This window comes from Rhea pennata, chromosome 25, assembly GCF_028389875.1.
Source record: "Rhea pennata isolate bPtePen1 chromosome 25, bPtePen1.pri, whole genome shotgun sequence".
NCBI classification, from domain to species: Eukaryota; Metazoa; Chordata; class Aves; order Rheiformes; family Rheidae; genus Rhea; species Rhea pennata.
In genome coordinates, this window is record NC_084687.1 from 3074079 (window position 1) to 3096364 (window position 22286).

Below are 22286 nucleotides of genomic sequence, written 5' to 3' on the forward strand. Positions count from 1 at the left end.
ACTCCTATTTGGCCACTCTTCTGAGACCCAGTTGTCTCTTTGTGCAAGTCAGAAGAGCTTAGTGCAACTGACTGGCTGTCTGTGTTTTCAGGATATCCCACCTGTAAAGAGAAGGTGAAGAGGAGGCCTGGTGGCCGGTCAGAAGTGATATACAACTACGTTCAACGGCCATTCATCCAGATGTCGTGGGAGAAGGAAGAGGGCAAAAGCCGTCACGTCGACTTCCAGTGCGTTAGGAGCAAATCTCTAACAAATCTAGTCACTGTGGGTGATGACGTTTCTGAGGACCATGAGATATTAATGCATCACCCCCCACAGGTAGATGAACTGGACAGGCTAAACGCACCGTTCTCCCAAATGGCTGTTAACGATCTACCAGATTAGTCATGGCTCAGGGCAGATAGGCCCACTTGATCTGGAAACATCTCAGCATAGTTTCCACCCAGGTGATGGAACAAACTCCTGCAAGGTGTTTTATCCTTGTTCATGCTCTTACTACATTGTCTTATTTCAAGCATGTTAATAAAGAGCCACACTCCCTAGTCTAACTGTGCAATCAAAAGCAACGTCTCCTCCAACAGAAAGAAATGATGCTGTTTGCTTCCACTACAAAAACTTCCAGATTGGTGGGTGCTGAATCTTTTACCTAAACTTCTAAAAGAAGAGCAGAAGTATTTGGTATGAGAGAGAAAATTCCAGGCCTCTCAAGACAAAGCTTTCTTTTACCATTAGGCACTTAGGTTTGCTTTTGTGATAATTGGTTACAAAGGACCGAACATCAAAACAAGACAGATTACACTCTTTCATCAACCAGCAGAAATGTAGCACTGTTGTGACAGCAAAATACTGTGTGGGGGAATCTGCTTACACTGCCACCTGGCTTTGCATCCAGTGATGTTGTACTGCTGTTTTTAGGAAAGATGAAACTAGTTTAGTAGGAAGCGTGTACCTGTTCACAGGAATTTCCCCATATATACTTCTGCATAAGAGGGAATCGCACTGGTTTTAGGGATATTGTTTCCGTTCAGTAAAATGAGCAATCAGGCTGAAGGAAAAAGCCCCAAAAAAGACTCTAGTTGATATTTTACAAACTAAGTGAATCTGTTTAATAGTGAAATAGATGCAAGAAGCTCTCTAGAGGTGACTGTGCATGTTAAAGACTTGCAGTTTTCTTTTCCATCCCTCTGCTAAGCCAAACAAAAGCCAGCGGAGGAGCTCTCTGTACAGGCAGGCTAACAGCCAAGTAAAGCCCTTGGTCCCATCAGCCTTAGAGTTCCTGCTGACTTTCCAAGGAGTGCTCAACCCACAGGGCCCATTGCAGCTTTGAAAGGCCAGCTACTTTCTTCCCAGTCTGGAACCAGTTTTGCTGTCAGGCAGGTAAGAAATATCAATAATAAAGCAGCCTTCAACAAGGAAAATGCATGTATCTGGGAACAACTCTCCACTGCTGCTCTGAATATATTATAGTCTGTGGTTAAAGCTTTGTTCGCTTTGGATTCAGGACCGAAGGAGCTGTGACCGCAAGTATGTGATATAGTATAGAAGTCTTCCAGGCTGGTTCAGCTCAACTAGTTATCATGGAGACTATCTGGTTCTGCTCCTGCAGTATGAAGTTTCCTGTAGACTTGCTTAACCCAGTGCTGCCAGGTTAACTGGAATGGGCCTGCCTTACACATCGGTCATTTCTGAAGGCAGCGTAGATTTTCCATATGCAAAGTAGAGTTATAGGCACCTTAGGCATGATGCTGGTCCAAGGAAACTTTGAAATCCTTAAAAACAAATATGTAAAAGGAGAGTTAGTTCCCATGCAAATTTCCCAAGTTCAGGTCAGTTCTGCTTTTGCAACTGACTGCAGTTAAAACCTGTACTAATTAGACATCAAGTTACCTGGTCATACTTAGCAACATAGAGGCAAGTATCAGTCTAAATATTTAATCCTTTGTCAGGGTTGCTTCATCAAGCAGGTTTTCATTGTTCTTTAAAGATCTGTTTGCAAAGTGTAAGGTAGTCTTAATAATAGTGAAGGTTGTTACTGTTTTGGTGCTAAGGACATTTCTTTTTCCCTGTGTAAGTAACTTGACAATATCAGACACAAGTTACCTTAAAGATGTATGAATGCTACTTCAGTTAAAAAGCAATCAAAATCATCTTTGTCAATGCATACACTTGCTGATATATTTAGTTCCCGTCTGTATGGATACAGGTTCCATTATTTGCAATATTTCTGTTCTTAGTTTCTTTCCTAAGTGCAGCAAATAGATTTCTTCTTTTTATAAGTGCCTATGGGAGGATTTCCAAAAGTGCTTAAGGCCCAGCTGAGTGTCCGAGGAGTTTAGATGCCCAGGTTCCCCTGGCAACTTTTGAAAAATCCTCCTGCTGTGTCTTCAGATCAGGATGGAGAAGTGTCCTTAAGTGTCTGCACAGAGGTGATGTAGATGGTGTGCGATCACTTTCCATTGTTTCTCTAGCTGAGTTTCTAATTTTATAGTAGAGAAAGGTAGACATACGGAACATTAGCCTTCCAGCTGAGAGCCAGACCAAACCCATTACTTGCGCTGGTGACGAGCTGCTCCCCTAAGTCCAGCCAAGGAAGCAGTGAGCTTGCCCACCCAGCAGTGATGGAGCTTGATCCCTGGCCCTATCGGTTTTATGTTGTGTATTTATTTATTCAACAGTGTTAAGTAAATGTGTATTGGTGTTGACTAGCTGGCTTGGAATTGGAGTTTTACACGTTATGCTCTGTTGACCCGAATGTGCATGGTTTTGAGCACTTCCCTGTACATTCTGACCTGCGTGGAGGCGCCAGATGCTGAGCGTCTGATACTGATGGCACCTTATGGGATCTGACAGCTAAGTAGCAAATTCAGGCACCATGCAATCCATCAAGAGGATTCAGTCAGCTTGTTAGAAGTAGCGACTCCAGGCACTTTACTGAAACAGGATGTTGACTGAGGGACTGAGAGTTAAAGCCTCTCAAGGCCATGTAGTGACTTAGTGCTCTCTGTAAGTGGTCCTTCAGCGTGCAATGGGGAGAGAGGACTTTCATGCTCTACATGCACTGTTCTGCTGATACTCCAAAAGGCCACTATACTTTTATTGGCTTTCCCAAGTTATTAAAGGATTTATTTTTATTCTTTTTTTTTTAGTAGAACAAAGTCCATTGGAATGCTAAATCAATCAAAAAAAAAATGTTTGCTTTTCCGCCTTTCTCTCATGGTCACCAACCATTCAGGTACAAGGTCAAGTTTTGTGTTGTTCCAGATATACTGAAGTGTTACCTGTGGTATTTACAAATCCCTGCAGATGTATGGTTTCTTTTCTGTATTAAAGTATAAATTATATGTGGCTTGTTTGGCTCTTTTAAGATTATTTTAAATACAGAGCAGGAGACTGGATAAGGAGGTAGATTGCCAGAAGGTTTTGCTTCCTTGCTTCACAAAGTAGATGAGGTTTGGGATGCAAAAGCCTTGGAATTTCGGAGAGCCTGGCCCCTTGGCAGCAACCTAGTGCAGCAGCTGCACAGAAGTGTTACTACCTAGCGTGCTGAGGACCTTGAGAAAGTTTGCCAAGTGATTGCACTGATATTTGGAAAGCAGCACATAACACAGGTATGAGACAATACTACTTAACCCACAAACTATGCAGCATATCAACAGGCCCCAGTGCTATTTTTGGTTAGCGTGCTGTGAAAAAGTCTCTTCTGCCTATTTCTGTCTTTGGAATAAAATAGCTTTGGAGCAAGTCTGGCTTTTCTTTCCATCTTCAGTATTGGACATGGTTCAAAGGCTCTTTTGCTAAAGCTTGAGAAAGAGGGTAGAGTTTGTGATTAAGGTGATAAGAATCCCATTTGGGTTTAAGTGGAATTACTGAGGTTAATGGTGACATAAGTTTGTACTCAAAGGGGAACTGGCAAAAATGTGAAGTTGACTTTGGCTTGTTACAAACTGGTTGAAAAACTGAAGGGTCATATCTTCATTTCCACCACCACTTTCTCACTGCTTATTATCCCTTTTAAAAATAGAAACAGGAAAGGATAAAAACCAGCTTGTGCTGAAGTTGGTAAACTGAAATGACATTTACACAATGCAGGCACCTAGGCATCAGTAAGGCCAGGGTCCACCCCCCTTTTGCCTAGAGACCAGGCACATCCTCCTGAGAAGTGCTAAACTCTTCTGAAGACTGGCAGTACTTTTTATCTTTAACAGGGTGATTATTTCTTCATATGTCTGCCGTGCATCTTTAGGAAATGCAGTCTTGAACATGCGTTAGCTTTGCAGTCTCATATGCAAGCAGCTGATTCTGAAAATAGTCTCAAGCCGTCACTGATTCAAAGGAAAGCCTTCCCCAAGAGGGATTCCGGTTTGTAAAAACAAAAGCCTGTTAGCAATACTGTTTTAAGAGTTTTATTTACGCAACACAATGCAGAAATCGTTCCATAAAAAGTTGTCTCCCCCAGCATCACACAAGACATCTGCCAAGTTTTACAGTGCAATTTAGTAACAGCTTTTAAGTATTTACAGAACACTTTCATTTTACACATTAAGGCAGAGTCAGGGCACAGTGATAAGAAACACTTGTAAGTGCAGTTTGGTGCTAGGCATGATACAGAGATGAACTGGCAGCATAACTCACATTCAGCTCCACTGGAAATTTAGCTTGGAATTATTCCTGGAAATTCCAGTTGGAAAAAAAATGCAAGAAAACAACTGCTTGCATCTTAAAAGAAGAGCTAAAAGATACTTGATTTAGCAGCTAATGAAAAATATACACATAAACCAGCAGATAATAAAAATGTTTGGCTAATGTATAGAGGGGAATGGAACAGGCATACAAAAGTACTATGCTGTTAGCAGTGAAGTATGGATCCTAGAAACAAGACACTGTACTCATTACAGATGTTTACCAACACTAGGAAAAGGAAACAGGCTTATGATACAATTGCTAGAGAAAACCTACCCACAGAAAAGATGTCCAAGACTCCTTCCCAGAGGAGCATACTCAAAGATATCTACCTTGTACTGAAAGACAGAGGCGAGGTACCCAGGTGTTGTTTTTGTGCCTTTGAAAAAACTTTGCCTTTAACTCAAAAGGTGATAATGGGGTGGGGGAGTGAACAAGCTGAAATTTCAGAAGACAGTTTAAAAAACATGCAGTAAAAAATGCATAATACATATTACTATATTTTTTCCACAGCAAGTTATTACAATTCATAATTGTATAGCTTCTCTAATCTTTGGTATCTATAAATAAAACCACCACTCCCTTTAGTAAAGGGCTAATAATGCAACTACCATCTCAAAATCATTTACTCCTCATCCACAGCAGCTTTGAAGGGTTTTGCTTTTTTAACTGTAAGGCCCTAAGTTGTTAGGAGTTGAAAGAATTGTTTAGATATTAACAGCTCTTAATTTTCCAATGGTTTTCTAAGGCAACATTTTCAAATGGTTGAAAGAAACTGCAGGATAAGGAGATAGACCGGTTTGAGAAGCAGGTATCAGTTCTAGATTTTTTTAAAAATAAATAAGAAGGGGAGGAGAGGGTAGAAGATGGTATTATTGACTAGTCGATGAAAAGCCTGATCCTATAAATCATTACTTCAGTTAGCCCTTATTCTTAAGGGTAGCTCCAACTGACTACAGTGAGCCTGGTACTTACTTATATTAAGGCTATTTTTGCAGATCCAGCTAATATCTAAACTGCTTATGGCATTTCATTTAACTCCTACAACACATAAAAGAAAAAAAAGCACAAAGGGTGTTCAGGGAGAGGGGGCTAACAAGTTACCACACAGCCTTAGCTATATACAATACTTTAACTCAACCCCCTACCTGTTCCCCATCTATCCTTCATGATGGCACTCAATTCAAAAGACATCTAGGTAGAAATGTCCTAAAAGCACCTATTAAAAAGTTTCACTACAATCCCATTTTCTTACTAACTTAGAAAAATAGGACTAAATGTAACTAAAAGCCACCCTGTCACTTTGAAACACTGCTTTAGTTTTGGGAGGGCTTTTTTTAAACAGCTTTTTTTTTTTTTTTTTTTTTTTTTTTTTTTGTCTGTGTTACATACTTAGTGTTCAGCACCAATAAGAGTTCACAAGAACCTGAAACAGTTCAAATTGATACATGCTTTTAGAAACCTCATTAAATTAGAAAAAAAAAATGCAAATTAAAGACTGGCACCAGTTAGGTCCAAAGGTTAATGTCTCCTGCCACTGGAGTGCAAAGCTAACTACAAAACAGGTTGAAAGCAGAGCTCGGGCTTATAGAAGGGAATTACCAAAAGCTTAACTGAGGAAGAATCCTCCCTCCCAAAATGCAATCATATTCTGAGAAAAGTTTAGGCAAAGAAAGGCACTTTGGGGTGCTGCTGGAGAGCATCCTGATCATAACAGCATGTGCTTTTATAAATTACATTAGGCAATAATCAAAGAGGAATGTGGTGGGTCCCATGTGCCAAAAGTGGCCCCAGGAGGCACTGTCTCTTTGGAACGCTCCAGGGACAGACGGTTCAGCCATGACAGCAAGAGGAACTTGGGAAGGAAAAGCCAGAGATGCCCCATCACCAGGGCTTTTAAGGAATAATGTGATACTGCTCTGGTGGAAACCAAGCACAAGAATGCCACAAGTTGGTTTCACCTTTGAAACGGATGAAAAGGCAGCGAATGCTAAGAGTGGCCAAAAGATGGCAGCAGCAGGAGCAGGAAGCCTCATGGCTGACCCAACTGCACACAATATGCCCACCAATGATCAGGTTAAATTAATTTCCCACCCTCTCTCTGCCCTAATTCCAGATCTGCCTGTGTTACCAGCTGCAGTTTTTATTATCTGCATTTTTTTTGTGTGTGTCTCTCTCCATGCAGTAACCAAAACCTGTTACGCTTTGTGGCAAGAGACCTGTCTCTTACCACTGTTTAGGAGGAGGAAAAATAAAAAGTTACACAATTTTTTAATTTAGAAAAATATTAAATGACTTGAGGGTTGCTGTCTTAGTACCAAAAGTAAAGTGCACTGCGACTTGAGGCCATTGCAATAGAGTAAAGAAATGCTATTAAAAAGAGGCTTCCAAGTAGCATTATAAAAAACAGCACTACAAACTAAAGTTAAGGCAATATAAGTTGTGTCCTTCTGCTAGATAGTTTACTGGAGAGTTGTCTACCTCAAGCTTTAATTATTGCTTCATTTCCCCTGTACTGAAGTCCTTTGTCACTGGGAAAACAGTGCTGGCAGAGTTGGCAGACTGAGTATGTCACTTAATGCAGGACTTGCAAACCAGTCCGTGCAAATATCACATACTTTGCAACATCAAAGTAAAGGTTTGCTCCCATCTCCTGATGGACTGTACAATCTGGCAAAGAATTTAAAAAGAAAATCTATTGCTCCTGAGGCAGCAAAACGTGCTTGCAGCACAGATGACAAACTTTTTGTGGAAGTTTTCAATGGCGCAGAAAGAACAAGTCCTTGGTAATAATCAGGGTGCGTAACAAATCCTCCTGAAATCTTCTCCAAGAGTCCATAGCCCTCATGTTTTCTTTAAAAAAGAAAAGTTGTTCTATGGGTAGAAACCCAAAGTAGACAAATGAAATCTCAAGGCTCAGAAGTCGTCCCAGGTGAAGACTTACTACTTTCCTGCTTTCATATAGGATGGTATTGCTCCTCGGGCTGTCAGACCCTCAAAACGCTTGTAGGTGTAATTGATAAAAACCCAGTCTTTGTTCTTATAGTCAGTCTCTGGGTGGTTACTTGTGGTGACTGTTAAGACGAAGAGAAAAGAGTTACCACTTAAAGTCTGAAGTTTATTTTCATACAACACGCTAGATTTTGGGGGAGGGGAAAGTACTTCTAAAGAAGCACCCTAGATCTAGGCAGTGCAGTTCAGCTCCATTCTTCAAGCCCAACCCAGAAGAACTGCCGTGGTGTGCGGTTTTGAATAGGTTTTGACACATAGATACAAAGATCCTCCCAAGACTTTTATACCAAACCTTATCTTCCCCTTCACGTTCCCCCCACCACATAAGGAGAGTTAGATATGCTAGCAAGTACACCGATAGTGCTAAGGGGTACTACCTCACAGCACCGGGCTCACAGGTCCTGCTGGGCTCACAGCTTCCTGGAAGCAGTGCTGCCCCTCACAGATGTCCTTCCCCAGATGGCTCCTAGCATCATTCCCAAGTCTGCTTGCCATCTTCTGCTACCCAAGTTACAGCTCGCAGATATCTTTATCACCAGACTACCAGCTAACAATTTGATCGTGATAAATCTAGCATTTGCTATTTTAAGCCTCACGCATACACCCTAACAAATTAAATACCAGTGGCTCTATGGAAATGAACAGTAACACCATGGAAAGCATCAGTACTACACTGTTATCTTATCTCTTGCCACATATATCTAAAGAAAGCCAACGCAGTTGTCAGGCACTCCTACACTGCACTTCTGACTTATTATTAAACCAGAGTATGTACCATATAGCTCAATTACTGAGTAAGGCTGAGGAAGTAAGAGGCGTGTGGAAGAGCAAAGAGGACGTGTCATGAATTTTAGTATGAAATGGTCTTCTAATGCCATTTATGCCTTTATCTTCTGCAGCGCATCAGCAGACCCCACGAGCTTGACCCCTCATCCAATTTTCTCCAAACTCACTGCAAGCTCACTGTACAGAAAATCTCGCAGGGTATAGCCACTGCCAGTAAGTTAACATTTGTAACACCCCAAAGCAGAACATAATTAACTCTTACTCTGAACTTTCTATTGCTTCGTAGTAAGATATAGTAAGATCTTGGGATTCTCTGGTAACAGGAAAGTTTCTTCTTCTCCAGTAGAATAATGCAAGACTGTTTACATGTAGAATCAAAGCATTTACCTGTTGGTTTAAGGATATCAGATTCTGGGAATTCATCAAAGTTTGAGGTGTCATCAATGCTTTTAATTTCTATCGAAATTGCAGCAGGTCTCTCTCTGCCAACAGGAGCAGATTCGGCATTAGAATTTCAAAGGTAAAAGAAAGCAGGACTCAAACATGTTCTATTTTTCAATAGACTCAAAGACTGAAGGTACCTAAACCTTAGCAAACTTGGATCAAGGCCCAAACTATTCTCACCGACATCTAGATACCATAGAGAACTCCTCCCATGTCACTCAAGCTGCTCATTTCTGCTGAACAAGACTAGCTTTAAAGAGTTGATACAGAAGAGCAGCTGCCTTTTCTGCAAGGCATCTTACCTGATATGCTCCCAGTCAACTCCTTCAAAGAACAGGTTACTCTTTATTTCCTCCACACCAGATGCACCAATTCTGTGCTCCCATTCACAGCAAAATCTGAGATGGAAGGAAGAATGAAAATGAAGGAAGAATGAAAACAAAAGCATTCCATTTAGAAATGGAACAGCTTTCTGAACTGATGCTCCTATGGTTTCTTAACAACTTGTAAATGGAGAAGGTTAAGAACTCCCACTGCAAAAATAACAAAGCTATGGTCAGGAATGTCATGTCAAATGCAGCAGTTAAGATGCAGTATTCTTTCACAACAGGGTCATGTGCCTTTTCAGGACCAGTACAGAGCAGGAAAACATATAAAGCCTAACAAGCTAGATATTTATATTTTTGTCCTAAGAACAGATTAGTGACTGAAAATATTAGGTGCACTGGAGGGGGTGGGAGTAGGAAGAGAAAGAGCAAGTCAGCATGCACTAGGATATGTTTGTATGCTCCAGTACATACAATGTCAAAATCATTGCTATGTTAAGATGCTAGCTCTGGCAAAAAGATCTACTCACTTCCAAAAGAAGCCTGTAGAGAAAATAAAGAGCAGAAACATTCAGATTTTGCCAAACTAGCAGCACTTAGAGGAGAGCTCCTTTTTTAGCACAATGCAGTCAGGGCTCCACTAAATTAACTCTGAAACACAAATATATTTGATTTGGGAGCTCAGCAGTTGATGCATGTGCATAACAAAATAAGTAGCACTTTTAAGCATCAGTTTTTTTGAATGTGAAACCACATATGAGAGGTATTTAGTACAGTTTACATGACAAGAAAATTAGTAATATATTAATTGGTAAACCATATGACTGGCACCTTAAAATAAGATCCTTTGCTTTATCAGATATCGGAACTTCTGGAGGAAACGTGAGAGTCTCTTTCCAATTCATTACTTTCTTATAAGTTTCTTGAGGAGTCTCAGAACAGAAAGGAGGATAACCTGAAAAGAAAAAAAAGTAGTATCCTTTATAATGCAAAAGTAGTTCCTATAACTCCTAAAATCTACACTGCACCAGTCAGAACACCCTCAAAAACCACACAAGGAGTGGATACTTTGAGACTGACTACAAGCACACAAAGACAGCTGATAATCTACAACTCCTGCTTAAAACTAGTGCACTGCCTATTTCTTACCAATTAACATCTCATACATGATGACCCCAAGTGACCACCAGTCACAAAGCTTGTTGTATCCAGTCTGCATGAAAACTTCAGGAGCAATGTAATCCGGGGTTCCCACAGTAGAAAAAGCCTGAAACAAGTACCTTCAGTTACACATCTTTACAGAAAACTGCCTGCTATGGAAATGGGAGCTTATGCAAAAATGGTAATTTTGCAAAAGACTCCAGATTCTCTGTTAAATCTTTAGCAAAGTTGTTTAGAGCTTTTATTTCAAGATATGTAGAAACAAAATCAACACTCAACTGAAGGAGTCTGAAAACACCTTCACAGAAACAAGGAAAATTATCATTGTCTACATACAGCTGGGAATGGGCCGTTAACCTATTGTTTTATTGAAAGCAGCAAAAACTCTTAGTTTTAGCTAGAAGGCATCATATATCAAAGTAACCAACTATGGCAGCCCCTATCTCAGGCCCATATGTCACCAGCTCTTTGTCAGATGGATGAAGGACAAATTAGAGTCACTCCTCTTTTTAAGAGAAACAGCAAAATCTTCTATATTTCATCGTGGTTTAGAAATCTGACAAGAATTCATGCCATTTAAATATCTGCACCATTTGAATGCAACAGGCTCAGCAGAGAGTATTTCCAAACAGATGAAGTGTACTTACCAACTGACGTCTATTTCTCTTCCAAGTTTCTGCTTTCCTCTTGGAATTCATGTTCTGGAAAGCTAAAGGGGGTTGGAATGTATGTGACTGAATGCTACTGGTCATCCCACATACAGTCTTACCCCCAAGCCACTGCACTGCTTAAAATCTCCTTCCCAACATCAAAAAAGTAGCCAGGTCCTGGACAAACCACCCAGGTTGTATTCAGCTGTGCCAGGAAGAGGTTACAGTCCCCAGGTGCTCATCACTGACCCCTACAGCCAAAGGTTACTATCATCCAGATGCTAGAGCTATTTGTAGAAGCACACCCCAATTCACTTCACAGAAGATGAGCAAAATTAAGCAGAGATGAACTAGTAAAACTTCCCTAACCTTGCCTTGCTCATTTTACCTGGAACAATCTAGGGGTGCCTACATGGCACCTCCAGAAGATTGAAGTGATCAGCACCCAGACAGCTAACAGTTAAGAGCAAGCAAGGGATGTAACCTCTTCTGCCAGTACAGATGGCTGCAAAGAGCACATCTGTCAATACCTTAAACTCAACAGCAACTTCCAAACCCATAACTGCTACATATACATTTTGAGTACAATTAATTAAGTGTTATCAAGACTTTCATTGGAGAACTATGCTTTCAAAGGCTTTTTTACACTTTAGGATCAAAGTTACTCTCCTTGAGAAAATATCTGAATGTTCAAAGAGACTCTGATTGCACTTGTTAAATTAAGTAACACATGAAATACAGCTAGCATCTACCAAGTCACACTTAAAGTTTTCATCTGAGGTTTATTACACGTGGTAAGGAGGGCTACAGCAGAGGTCTATCTGACAGATTAACTTCTCAAAATGCAGATTCCAAGCAGTCAAATAACTGTCTCACACTTAGAAATGTTCCAGCAGGGTTTGCTCTGTTCAGAGATGTGTTTAGCTAATTAGACAGTTACAGTAATTTTTTCTTTTTTGGCTAGCTATATATATATAGACAATATTCCTCCTATAACAGCTTCACAATTTAAACTCAAGTGAGAATTCAGTCATCTGCTGCTTGCATACATGAAAGTAACAAATTATTTTTATGAAGATGTTTTACAGAAAATCAAAACTACACCTTAAGGTACAATGTTGATTATTAGACACCATCTGTGGCATTCTAAGCTCAAACTAAAATCAGTTATGTCAGGCCCCAAGAAGTACACAGATACTGCTTCTGAAGCCAAATAACTTACTGAAGTCACTGGGAAGACTGTGGTTCAAGTTTCTATAAAACTCTGTTCTGTGAGCTTTCTTTAGTCCTGTGCACAGACCGAAATCTGATAGTTTCACGTGGCCCTAGAAATGAAAAGGCCCCAAATACAAAAATGAGACATTATCATAATGAGTATATTTTTCTACTTCTTCACCTTCATTTTGTGTAAGAAGTACATGCAGTGTTTTGGTTTTTCTTGTTTTAGCCTAAGACTTGTTGTGTACACAGAATCAAGCTATTAATACGTTCCTCACTGCTAACACAGAAAGCCCAGGAGCCATTTACTTCTCTTCCAAGAAATCTCTGCTCCTGCAAACTATTGACCACTTTAAACTGAGGGCTGACGACTGCTTCAGACTGAAAGCAAATGTCTCCAGAGGGAGCTGTAGTCCCTGGATTTTGCATTAACACTGCTAGATAGGAAGAAGAATCACCTTAAGGTGAGTTACTGGATCTGTCCTAGTGCATAATTTAAGACCACGCTGACTGTGTGGAATTTTTTCTTCCAAAATTAAAACTAACATCATTTTTCAAACCCTGAATTTATCTACATCTAGATTTACACATACTGAACTAAAACAGTAATTGAGGCAATGCATTATTAGCGGGCTAATACTAAAAGGCAAGTATTTACCTTTGGCCAGCTTTTCCAAGCAAGCTAAATTTTAAGCAAACTTGCCATTGGCAATAGGAGAATAATGAAATAGGTAAGCTTTCAGCAAACTGCCAGCAATAAACATCTAGAAGCAACCAAGTAACTTGACTAGCCTTCCAAAATATGTCCTTATTCCAAGACAGAGAATAGCTCAGCATTCACGCTTGCTAATGCAGTAGCTACATCCTTCACATTTGCTATGATCATCTTCTCAATAGTTGGGAAACATGTGCATAACAGATGTGAGACCAAAAGGAAACATCTTGACTAAGAGGGGAGAACTGAAACTGAATATATGTTTTAAATTGCAGCTGAAATAACCAAAAATAGCTGAAACAACTGTCACAAGAAAATACATCCTAAGTGAACTACTAATACAATTGAGGGTGGAGAGGTCCATCTTTTTTTCCCCAGGGATATGGCAGAGATGCCCTTGAAGGTTAGGAGGAAGAAGGCTAAATAAGAAGCAGTGATTCCTTTCACAATTCTCAACACTAGTTCAGGTCAGTATTAAAAGTTACAAGACCTGTATACTACTACCAAGTGGTTAGTACATACCTTGCTATCCAGAAGAAGGTTGTCTGGTTTGATGTCGCGATGGATAAAACCCAGCTGATGAATGGAATCAATGGCTAGCACAGTCTCAGCTATATAGAACTGTGTCTCTTCTTCTGTTAGGGTATCTTTTTTCATCAACAATGTCATCATATCACCTAGAAGCCAGCCCCACAAAGAGCAAAGGTAAATACAAACTAATACATGAGCGCCAGTCTCCCTAATTTTGAGGACATTTACAAAAAAAATAACTAAGCTATTAAAAATCTCATGAAATCTAAACTCATCTTTTATAAAGTAGTAAATACAGTTGCCCAGCACTTATGTGATTTAGCAAACTTTTGTTTTGCTTTGAATCACTGTAGGTGGACAGGCTTGCTCTGTAGTTGCATTAAAGTTCTAATAAGACAGCTAAATAGCATGAAATACCTGTAGAAATATCCCTTAAATAAGAGTCAGCTATGTACAACCATTCCTGACTGCATAACTGGATCACAGATTAAAACACATACTTTTGGCTACAGAGCTGCTACAAAAAACAGACTGCTTTCGTGCAGCATCGTATCAGAAAGCATTCTTGTGGTTTCATTAGTCACATATAGTACATGTTTTTCAGTATGACTTTCTTGTGAAGTTAGCTACAGTAGTGTTATCATTGGAGGACGAACATCTTCACCCTTTGAAAAAAAGGGGTGATCTTGATCTTGAAAGTTATTTCTGCTGCAAGCCAGCTAAAAGCAAAGGGACAGAAAATTAAAAGCTGGTTATGGTTCTGTGGACAGCCATCACACAGCAAGGATACCCAGCAGAACATTAAGGCCAATCATCAAACATCTGCAGCTAGTAGATGCAAGCAGGTAACTTCGAACCTGACCCAACAAAGAGCTCAGCACTCTAACTCTTAAAAGCAGAGCGCTTTAGGAGTGATTTGTTTCTTCACAAAGTAATGTCCAGTACAGACAGCGCTGTATGGTACTCTAGTCCTAGTAATAAGAGACAAGATTTGTAGTTAAGAGATTAGACCTCAACAGAACAAGAGAAAAATAACCTTTTATTTCAGGTAATTACCTCCAGGCAGGAACTCCATGATAAGGTAGAGGTTTAGCTTGTCCTGGAAACTATAAAACATTTTCACAACCCACAAACTGTCTGCTTCCACTAGAATGTCCCGCTCTGCACGAATATGGCCAACCTGCAGATACAAGTATGCATTTGATTAGTGACAAGCCTATGTTTTACTAGATAAATTTATTTCATAGACAATTCAAGTATTATTTTGAAAAGCACTAAATATTGAAAATACAACAGTCAAAACTTCTGCATGAAAGCAAATACCTTAAAAACATCAATGGGTTCACCACTCAAATATTTTTTTTTCAGGTAACAAAATAGCATAGTACCTTTAAAAAATGGACTCACAAAGCTTGTTTCTGACAGCAGAAAGATGAGCAGCTTTGATTAAACTCACTGCCATATTTTTCAAATGATCTAATTTTTTTAATCTGATATTCCACTGAATACTTTCTTTTCATTCTACAGCATGAAGTTTTGAAAGACCATTTACTTTCAAAAACTTCTACTGGAAAGCTTATAGGGACTTTTTTGAGACAAGCAAAAGCTCAAGCTAGAGAAACTGAAACCACCTTACTGAACAATGAGGTTCCAATAGAAAGATAACTCCACATCTACATTTTACTCTCTTAACTGTTAAGAAGTTTGGGTCCCCTTCAAGTCACAAGTGTACATGTGATATGCGACACTACAAAAAACACAACTACTTGGATAACAGGCCAGTCCAAAACACAATTTATTACCACATGAAGAATCAGGAGACAGAAAATATGAGTTACAGAGTTCTGAGAAACATATGGTTGATTATATAAGCAGGTTAATCCTATATACAAAAATATCCCATTTTTTCTGCTCTTTAAAGAACTAACTCTTTTCTAAACAGTTAATATGTCCTTCAAATATGGCTTCAGCCTACTCCCACAGATTTAGACCAGAGCATTTATTTAGCAGTGCTGCATAAAGCTCATGTGTGAGCACATGGGTGCTTGTTTTTTAAACATGTACTTTGAGAAATGGGAACCAGTTCCTGAGTTTTATGCAACACACACAGAGCACTTCCTAGATTAATCCCAGCGCTGAACAAGAAATGATTATTTTAGACCACTGTATTCTCAGAAGTACTGTCAGAGGAAAGCCTTAAAATGTTAAATGCCAATACTTTGGACATCCCTCAATTAAGTCAAAACAATTCCAGCAGTCATAGCACTTTAATATTTACATCTGATTCCGTAAGTGAGAAATGCTGTAAACCACTGATCTAATGTGTGTGCTGAGGCATTTGCATGTGATGATAAAAAGACATATAATGTACCTCATAAAATGAGGAAAAGGAATGTAAGTCAGACATATACAACTGTCCTTTTGTTGCGTTTGAAAGACAAATCTAGTTCTTCGAAAAATGATCTGCTTTACCATGTTTTCAAGTACAAACTGAGTTCAGTCCTACCCGACTTCAGACTGAAGAGCATCTAAGAAAAGTGTTACAATTGTGGCATCCATTAAGACTAAGCAAGGCATTGCAGGCAACTGAGCATTCAGTTACAAACCATAGTGTATATTTATAGCTTGTCATCACTACTGTAACCCTATTTAGATGAAAATTACGTATTCTTCAAATTTTTGTTACAAAAAGAGCTAAAAAAAAAAAGAAGGGAAAAAGAAAAGCGAGTTGAGAGAAGCCACTAGATGATTGGTCCTTGTGAATTCATATGAGATTTTTATGTTCTAGTCCCTCGATTAAAAAAAAAAAAAGACAGACAGAAATATCAGCAGAAGTTTTTAACTATGAAACATAGACTACAGGTACCCATTACTCCTCACCACAAACAACAATTACTTCCCAAAGTCATCTAAAACAGGGTTGATAATGTTGCTACTTAATACGGTTATTCACCTGCTCTTTTTCAAGCATATCAGCTTTGCGTAATATTTTCATTGCATAAACATGTCCTGTATCTTTCTTCTGGACAAGTCGCACCTGGAAAGTATGCAAAAATTTGAGTCAAATACACCATTAGCACCGCAACTATTCCTAAATTGAATATCAAGCCCTTAAAACAGGTGTTTGGCCTCTTTCTGGAAGTCATATCAGATTGATAAAAACAAGCATTACTTAGTGCATAGTAATGGCATACAAGTTCTGTTAATTCTAGGATATCAAATCATTTTAATACAGATGATACATTCAGCAACCACTCAACTGAATTAGATGGTCCAAAGCCATTTTCCCTGAAAAAAAGCCACCTCAATACTAAGCGCCCCTTCAGTTCTCATTGTTCTATAAAACCAGCCCCAGAAGGTCTGAATTCAAAGTACACCGCCCAGCTTGCATTTAGGTTGCCCATCAAATCCTTTTCAACAGCATTAATATTCATTTAAAGCACAATGTTTTTATGCCAGAATTGAATAGGCATAAAGACAAATACATGCAACTGTTGAACTAAACCAATCTGCAATTATTGCACAATTTATCTTTGACTTGTGTAAACTGTAAGTCTTCAACAAGTATCAGTGTCTTTTGAAAGCAGTCATCTTTTCCGGTTTACCTCTCCAAATGCTCCTCTGCCGATTACTTTTAAAGACTCAAAGTCTTCCAAACCCAGCCTTGTTCTCTTTAGGCGAAGAAATTCTGTTTCCTTCTGTGCATGTGCTGACCTCCTAATTCTCTTCTGAAGTTTACAAAAAAGGCACAATAAGAATTCTGCAGTTAGGTTCTGTACAGATATGACAGCAATCCAAGTAAAGATGCTAGAGCTCCATTTATAAAAGCAAATCACTTGTATTATCTAACCATTAAAATCATTTTTTCCATATTCATTACCTCTTCATCTTTTAAGCCTTCTTCTTCCATCATTTGTTCTAGCTTCTTTTGTCTAAAGCAGAGACAGAAATTAAGAAAAAGTTGAATCTTTAATATTTTTTTCTTAATCACATGCACATACCCAACACCTCCAGCTGTGCTGCTGTGAAAAGAGGATGTAATGCCAGCAAATAACAAGTAGTGTAAATGATCAGCTATATAAAAGAGAGTCAGAAGTAAGATTAGTTTTGAAGAATCTAACCTTACAGTTTTACTGCTATAGCTCTGTTCTCCTTAATTTCAAAAATTTAAACCTGCCTGCCTGGAATTTCAGTCACTTAAGGCCACAGCCATATAAATATTTAAACACTGTAGTCTCCTTTATTCCCAGGAGAATTAAGCTGTCCAAAAACTTTTGTGGATCTGCATTGTAGTATCTCTGCATCTCAAACTCACCATATGCAAAATGAGAAAAAGTTTCTCTCAACTTCCTAATACTTGAGATGCTCAAAATACTTGGGAAGAGGGAACATGTCACTACATATTCTCTAAAGACTATTTCTTCCCTTCAGAGAATATGTCAAACCTTAGTACAAAATGATTATATGGGAGCAAAAAAAAAAAAAAAGGAAACAAGACTTCAGATGGGAGAATGGCTTCAGGGAACATTTGTTATGATTATCTGGTGGGAACTTTTCCCAGCACTGATCACATCAGTAGCTGGCTGAAGTAAGTTTTTGTGCGTGTTTGTTTTTTTGGTATGACATTAAGAGCATATTAAATAATTCCTTCTTTTTATGCAAGTCATTCTTTGCACAATCCCCTTCCGGTCTCCTACGCTACTGAGCAGCTGCTACTATGTGATAGTATTGTGGGCTACTGCTTCCAGAATCCAGCACATTTAAATTGATTTGCCCTTATTTAAGTACACAGTCTGCACTGTCCAGTCATCACATTTCACACTCAAAACAGTGACTCAAGGCAACAGAAGAGGACCACTACTGCAGTGTACAACATTAAGTAGCTCAGAATGACTGAGCAATGCTGAAGTTCTCCTAAATATCCTTAATAAGTCCTATCTGCACTTCAGAATACATTTATCAATGCTATTGAAAGTCTAAATTGCACATCCACAAGCACATGTTAAAAACCACATAACTTATAAAAGCCCATTATATTTCTTCAGAAAAAAATCTTGGTCTTCAACAACAACAGCTGTCATTGAGGTTTTGGGAGTAGAAAGCAATACTCATAACACAAAGCAAGAACTATACAAAGAGAAAGCAATGAATTAAATCAGTGATATTTTTCTGTTTTCTCTCATTAATTTGAAGTCTTGGAGAACTTGCTATTTATTTCTAAATTGCTTCTTCATTTCTGCCATTCCTGTAGTTAGCAGACATTGCATTTGGATCAAGTTATCTTTTTTAGCTCTAAGTCTGAAAGCAAAGGAACACCGAATCCTTCTGAAAATTCCAATTATAGACTACAAGTTGAGAATATACAACAGTCTCAGTGCTACATTTTGAGGGTGTTCAGCAAATTAGAAGGTTCCAATCAAAGGAAAACAAAAATAATACATCTCAGTTAAATCACTTTATGTATTTTGACTGATATATGTCAATGGATGTGATAAATTCAGCTAATTCACAGGCAAGAAGTTAGCACGAAATGACATAAAATGACATCCATATAGCAATCACTCATTGCCTTTGAAAAGATTAAGCTTCCCTTACCAGCTGACTCTATGACAAATTACAACCCAAAATGAAATTGATGCCATGGGTTTTCAGTTACAACCAGAGACATCAGAAGGTAAGAAATCACAGAACAGAAGTAGACAGGATAAGCATTTGGAAATGCTGACTTTTTACTTCAGCATTGTACCTGAATGACTCTGAAGTTAGTTTCTATTTAGTCGTATGATCAAATATACACTTTTTAAAACCTGATGACCATCACCTCACTTTTGCATTTGCAAGCATGTTTCAGGTTATTTCAGAAGAGACTCAAAAAGCTCCAGCCTAAACTACACTGGGATCCAGAAACCCAGCAGTTGCCTCTGGATGCTCATGCCAAGCCACATCTAGGTACTATTCTCATGAGTTTAGGTACCTGCTCAGCAGAGATTTTCTGGTTTTGCTTCGGACACAGATAGCTAAAAATCAGTTAACGTTTCTGCTGGGGTCTTAACCAATGTAGAATGGAAGCAAGAAAGATTTTTACCTCATCTCCCGTTCTTCATGCTGTGCAATGAGATTGCTATAGAAGTTTTCTAATGTCACCTTTGTCATTGTAACTCGCTCCTTGGTGTGATTACTCATGGATGAGCAGGGTGTTGGGCCTGTCATTGCCATGGCTATTAGAAAAGAAAAGGGGAGGAAACATTTGACATTAGAAATGCCAAATAATCTTCAAATGAGAACTATAATCAATTAAGCAATGCTGAATCACAGAGGCCAGAGCTAAATTTTAGTATTATCAGCAAAACAAGTGATAAAGTCCAGTTGTATAAGCTACAACCAAGTAGAGAAAAAAAATCTTACAAAATAAAGGTACAAGTCAAACTTCCTGTTTTGAACATTTTTGATCTGAAAATAAGAGGGAAGGAAACTTAAGAAACATGATGCCTCAAAACCCACAATTTTAGGCAGTGCTGCAAATGTTTTGTACTTCTCCCAATATTTTCTCCCTATCATTCATAAATACTAAGAATTCAAAAACATCACACTGAAACATCTAATCCAGAAGTTCCTCTTCCTTTGACCCTTGCAGAAATAAAACCATCAGTTGCACGCTGTCTCCTCTACTGTGAATCCTGAAAGTTATCCTGATAAGGGAGTAATTGAGAAAGAAAAAAAGGCATATTGCCGCACAGCATATTTACAGCCTAACTCTGCTTTCTAAAATACATTCAAATTCAGAAATATCAAAGGCAAAATTATATTTTAGTCTACACTTACCAGTCACAATGTAACTGAAGTTTTCAGCTACTACTAGAAATTTCAGACAAACCTAAGTTAGACACACTTCCCCTTTTTTCAATATTTAGGTGCTAGCAAAATTGGATTTTGCCTGTGTACTTTTTGCAGTTATTTATGAAGGTATCACAGTACCTTTACAAATTATATTCTTTACAGAACATAACTGCTTTGTTTGGCATGTGGGTTTCTTCATAGACAAGATATAATGAGGGAACTAGGTAAGAGCTTCGGGTTATACTTTTTTTTTCTTTTTTAGTGGAGTTATGCCCTTGCGGAACAGCAGCTCTTAAGTGACACCCCACGAAGAAGCAGGGTCACGATCTCCACACGACACTGGGGAGATCGCGTTGGAGACCTGCACACAAGTGTGCGTTTAGGAAAACTATGCCTCTAGCTTTCATTTCCTAGAAAACAGAGTGTGAAAATTATCTCCTAGAAGCAGGTTAGAAGAAAAAAAAAAAAGAGAAAGTATCAAACTGAAACGCAGTAAAAACCACCTGTTCCTTTTTAGGTGCAGCGGCTGCGGGTCGGACGCGCCAGGAGCGCCGAGAGGGGCGCGCTCCGCCCGGCAGCACGGCTCGCCCGCGCTCGTCCCAGCGCAACGACCCCGCGGGTCTTGCCCGCGGCGGCGGCGGCGGCAGCATCGCCGCGGCCGCCGCTCGCCCGGAGCCGGGCGAGGGGAGCCAGCCCGCAGCTCGCCGCGGAGCCGGCGGCCTGAGGAGGGGGGAGCCGGGCTGGGGGGGAGGGGGGGCGCGCGGCGGGAAGGGCCCCGGTGAGGGGTCCCCATGGCAACGCTGGGGGTGGGGGGCGGCTTACCGGAGCGCCCCGCCGGCGGGGGGTGAGGAGCAGGCGGCGGCGGCGGGGTCCCGGCGCGGGCGGAGGGAGGCGGAGCTGGGGCGGGGGGCGGGCGGCGAGGCGGAACACGAGCCCCGAGCCGCGGCAGCCCCCACGCCGCCACCGACGGCGACCCGGACGGGACAAGCGCCCGAGGGACCGCTACGGCAGCGCGCATGCGCCACCATCCTCCCGGCCCCGCCGCCGCCGCCGCCCCGCCCCCTGCCCAGGGGGCGGAGCTGCCGCCCGCCTCCCTGCAGCCCCGGAGCGGCGCATGCGCGCGGCTGCTTCGCACCCAAGTGGTGGTGGGGGGGGGGGAAAAGCTCCTTTGACGCATGCGCAGTGCCCCCCCCCCCCCCCCGTGATACGCTGAGGCCTTCCAAAATCAGCGCGTTTTACCTTAAATCAGCCTCCTTCTGCCCTGGGGCTCCTCGAGCGGCCCGTCTGGGCGCGCTCCAGCCGGCCTTGTGAGCCCCAGCCACGTCCCAGGGGTTCCCACTTTGACTCGGTTCTTCCCAGCCTGGGCTGAACTAAAGATTCAGAGCATCAAATCTCTTTGCAGTCTCAATGGTCAGTACGTGGCATGGGCCAATGCAGCTGCCTCGATACGTTAAAAACTTGCAAGGAATGTAATTCCAGTTCATTCCAGTTGTGTGCTAGCAAAAGCGGATCTTGCGTCGTTTTACTTACATTGCTACAAAACACAGTACAGTACAGTGTGAAAAGATTTTTATTATTATTACTTTGACAACATCAATGACTTACTCGGTATAAATCATATCACTGAGAAATACTCTCTGCACATGCTACTAAAGTCTAGCAGTGGCAGAGGAATTTCAGGGATTAAAGTGTACAGTCTCTACATGATGGAAATGCTGATACATTTGTAACACGAGACAGATTTTCATTTCTGAAAGACTTGATTTTGCAATTAAACTGCATCTTCCTTTGCAAGACAGGGCTGGTCTGTTGGACATTAAAGGTGAAGAGCAAAACAGAATCTTGTGCCATCTGTTTCTTTCAGGAAACACAAATGGCCATGTGAAGTTGGTGTTTCCACCTAGAAAACATCTTATGCTGTGGGAG

At 40.3% G+C, this 22286-nt stretch overlaps 2 protein-coding genes across 6 annotated transcripts in view; one reads left to right on the forward strand and one right to left on the reverse strand.

The window, feature by feature from the left end:
* Positions 1-3346, forward strand: part of KCTD20 (potassium channel tetramerization domain containing 20) — a 28311-nt gene extending 24965 nt beyond the window's left edge. For all 4 annotated transcript variants that reach the window (XM_062595258.1, XM_062595257.1, XM_062595259.1 and 1 more), the window contains one exon: positions 92-3346. In XM_062595258.1, coding sequence (XP_062451242.1) covers positions 92-384 — 293 coding nt within the window. In that variant the 3' untranslated portion in view covers positions 385-3346. The remainder of the gene's footprint in view (positions 1-91) is intronic.
* A 1043-nt stretch (positions 3347-4389) lies between these two features.
* Positions 4390-21359, reverse strand: STK38 (serine/threonine kinase 38). Of its 2 annotated transcripts, XM_062595251.1 has the most exons (14): positions 21183-21359; positions 19609-19741; positions 17404-17455; positions 17129-17251; positions 16477-16560; positions 14580-14703; positions 13515-13669; positions 12282-12384; positions 11057-11118; positions 10398-10515; positions 10080-10203; positions 9225-9320; positions 8866-8960; positions 4390-7754 (listed from the first exon to the last, which is right to left on the reverse strand). In XM_062595251.1, the coding sequence occupies exons 2-14, from the start codon at positions 19737-19739 to the stop codon at positions 7624-7626; spliced, it is 1398 nt and encodes a 465-aa protein (XP_062451235.1). In that variant the 5' UTR covers positions 19740-19741; positions 21183-21359; the 3' UTR covers positions 4390-7623. The 2 variants fall into 2 exon arrangements, with proteins under 2 accessions (XP_062451235.1, XP_062451237.1); XM_062595253.1 differs by lacking the exon at positions 8866-8960 and having other exon boundaries at positions 7650-7754.
* Positions 21360-22286: the final 927 nt, after the last annotated feature.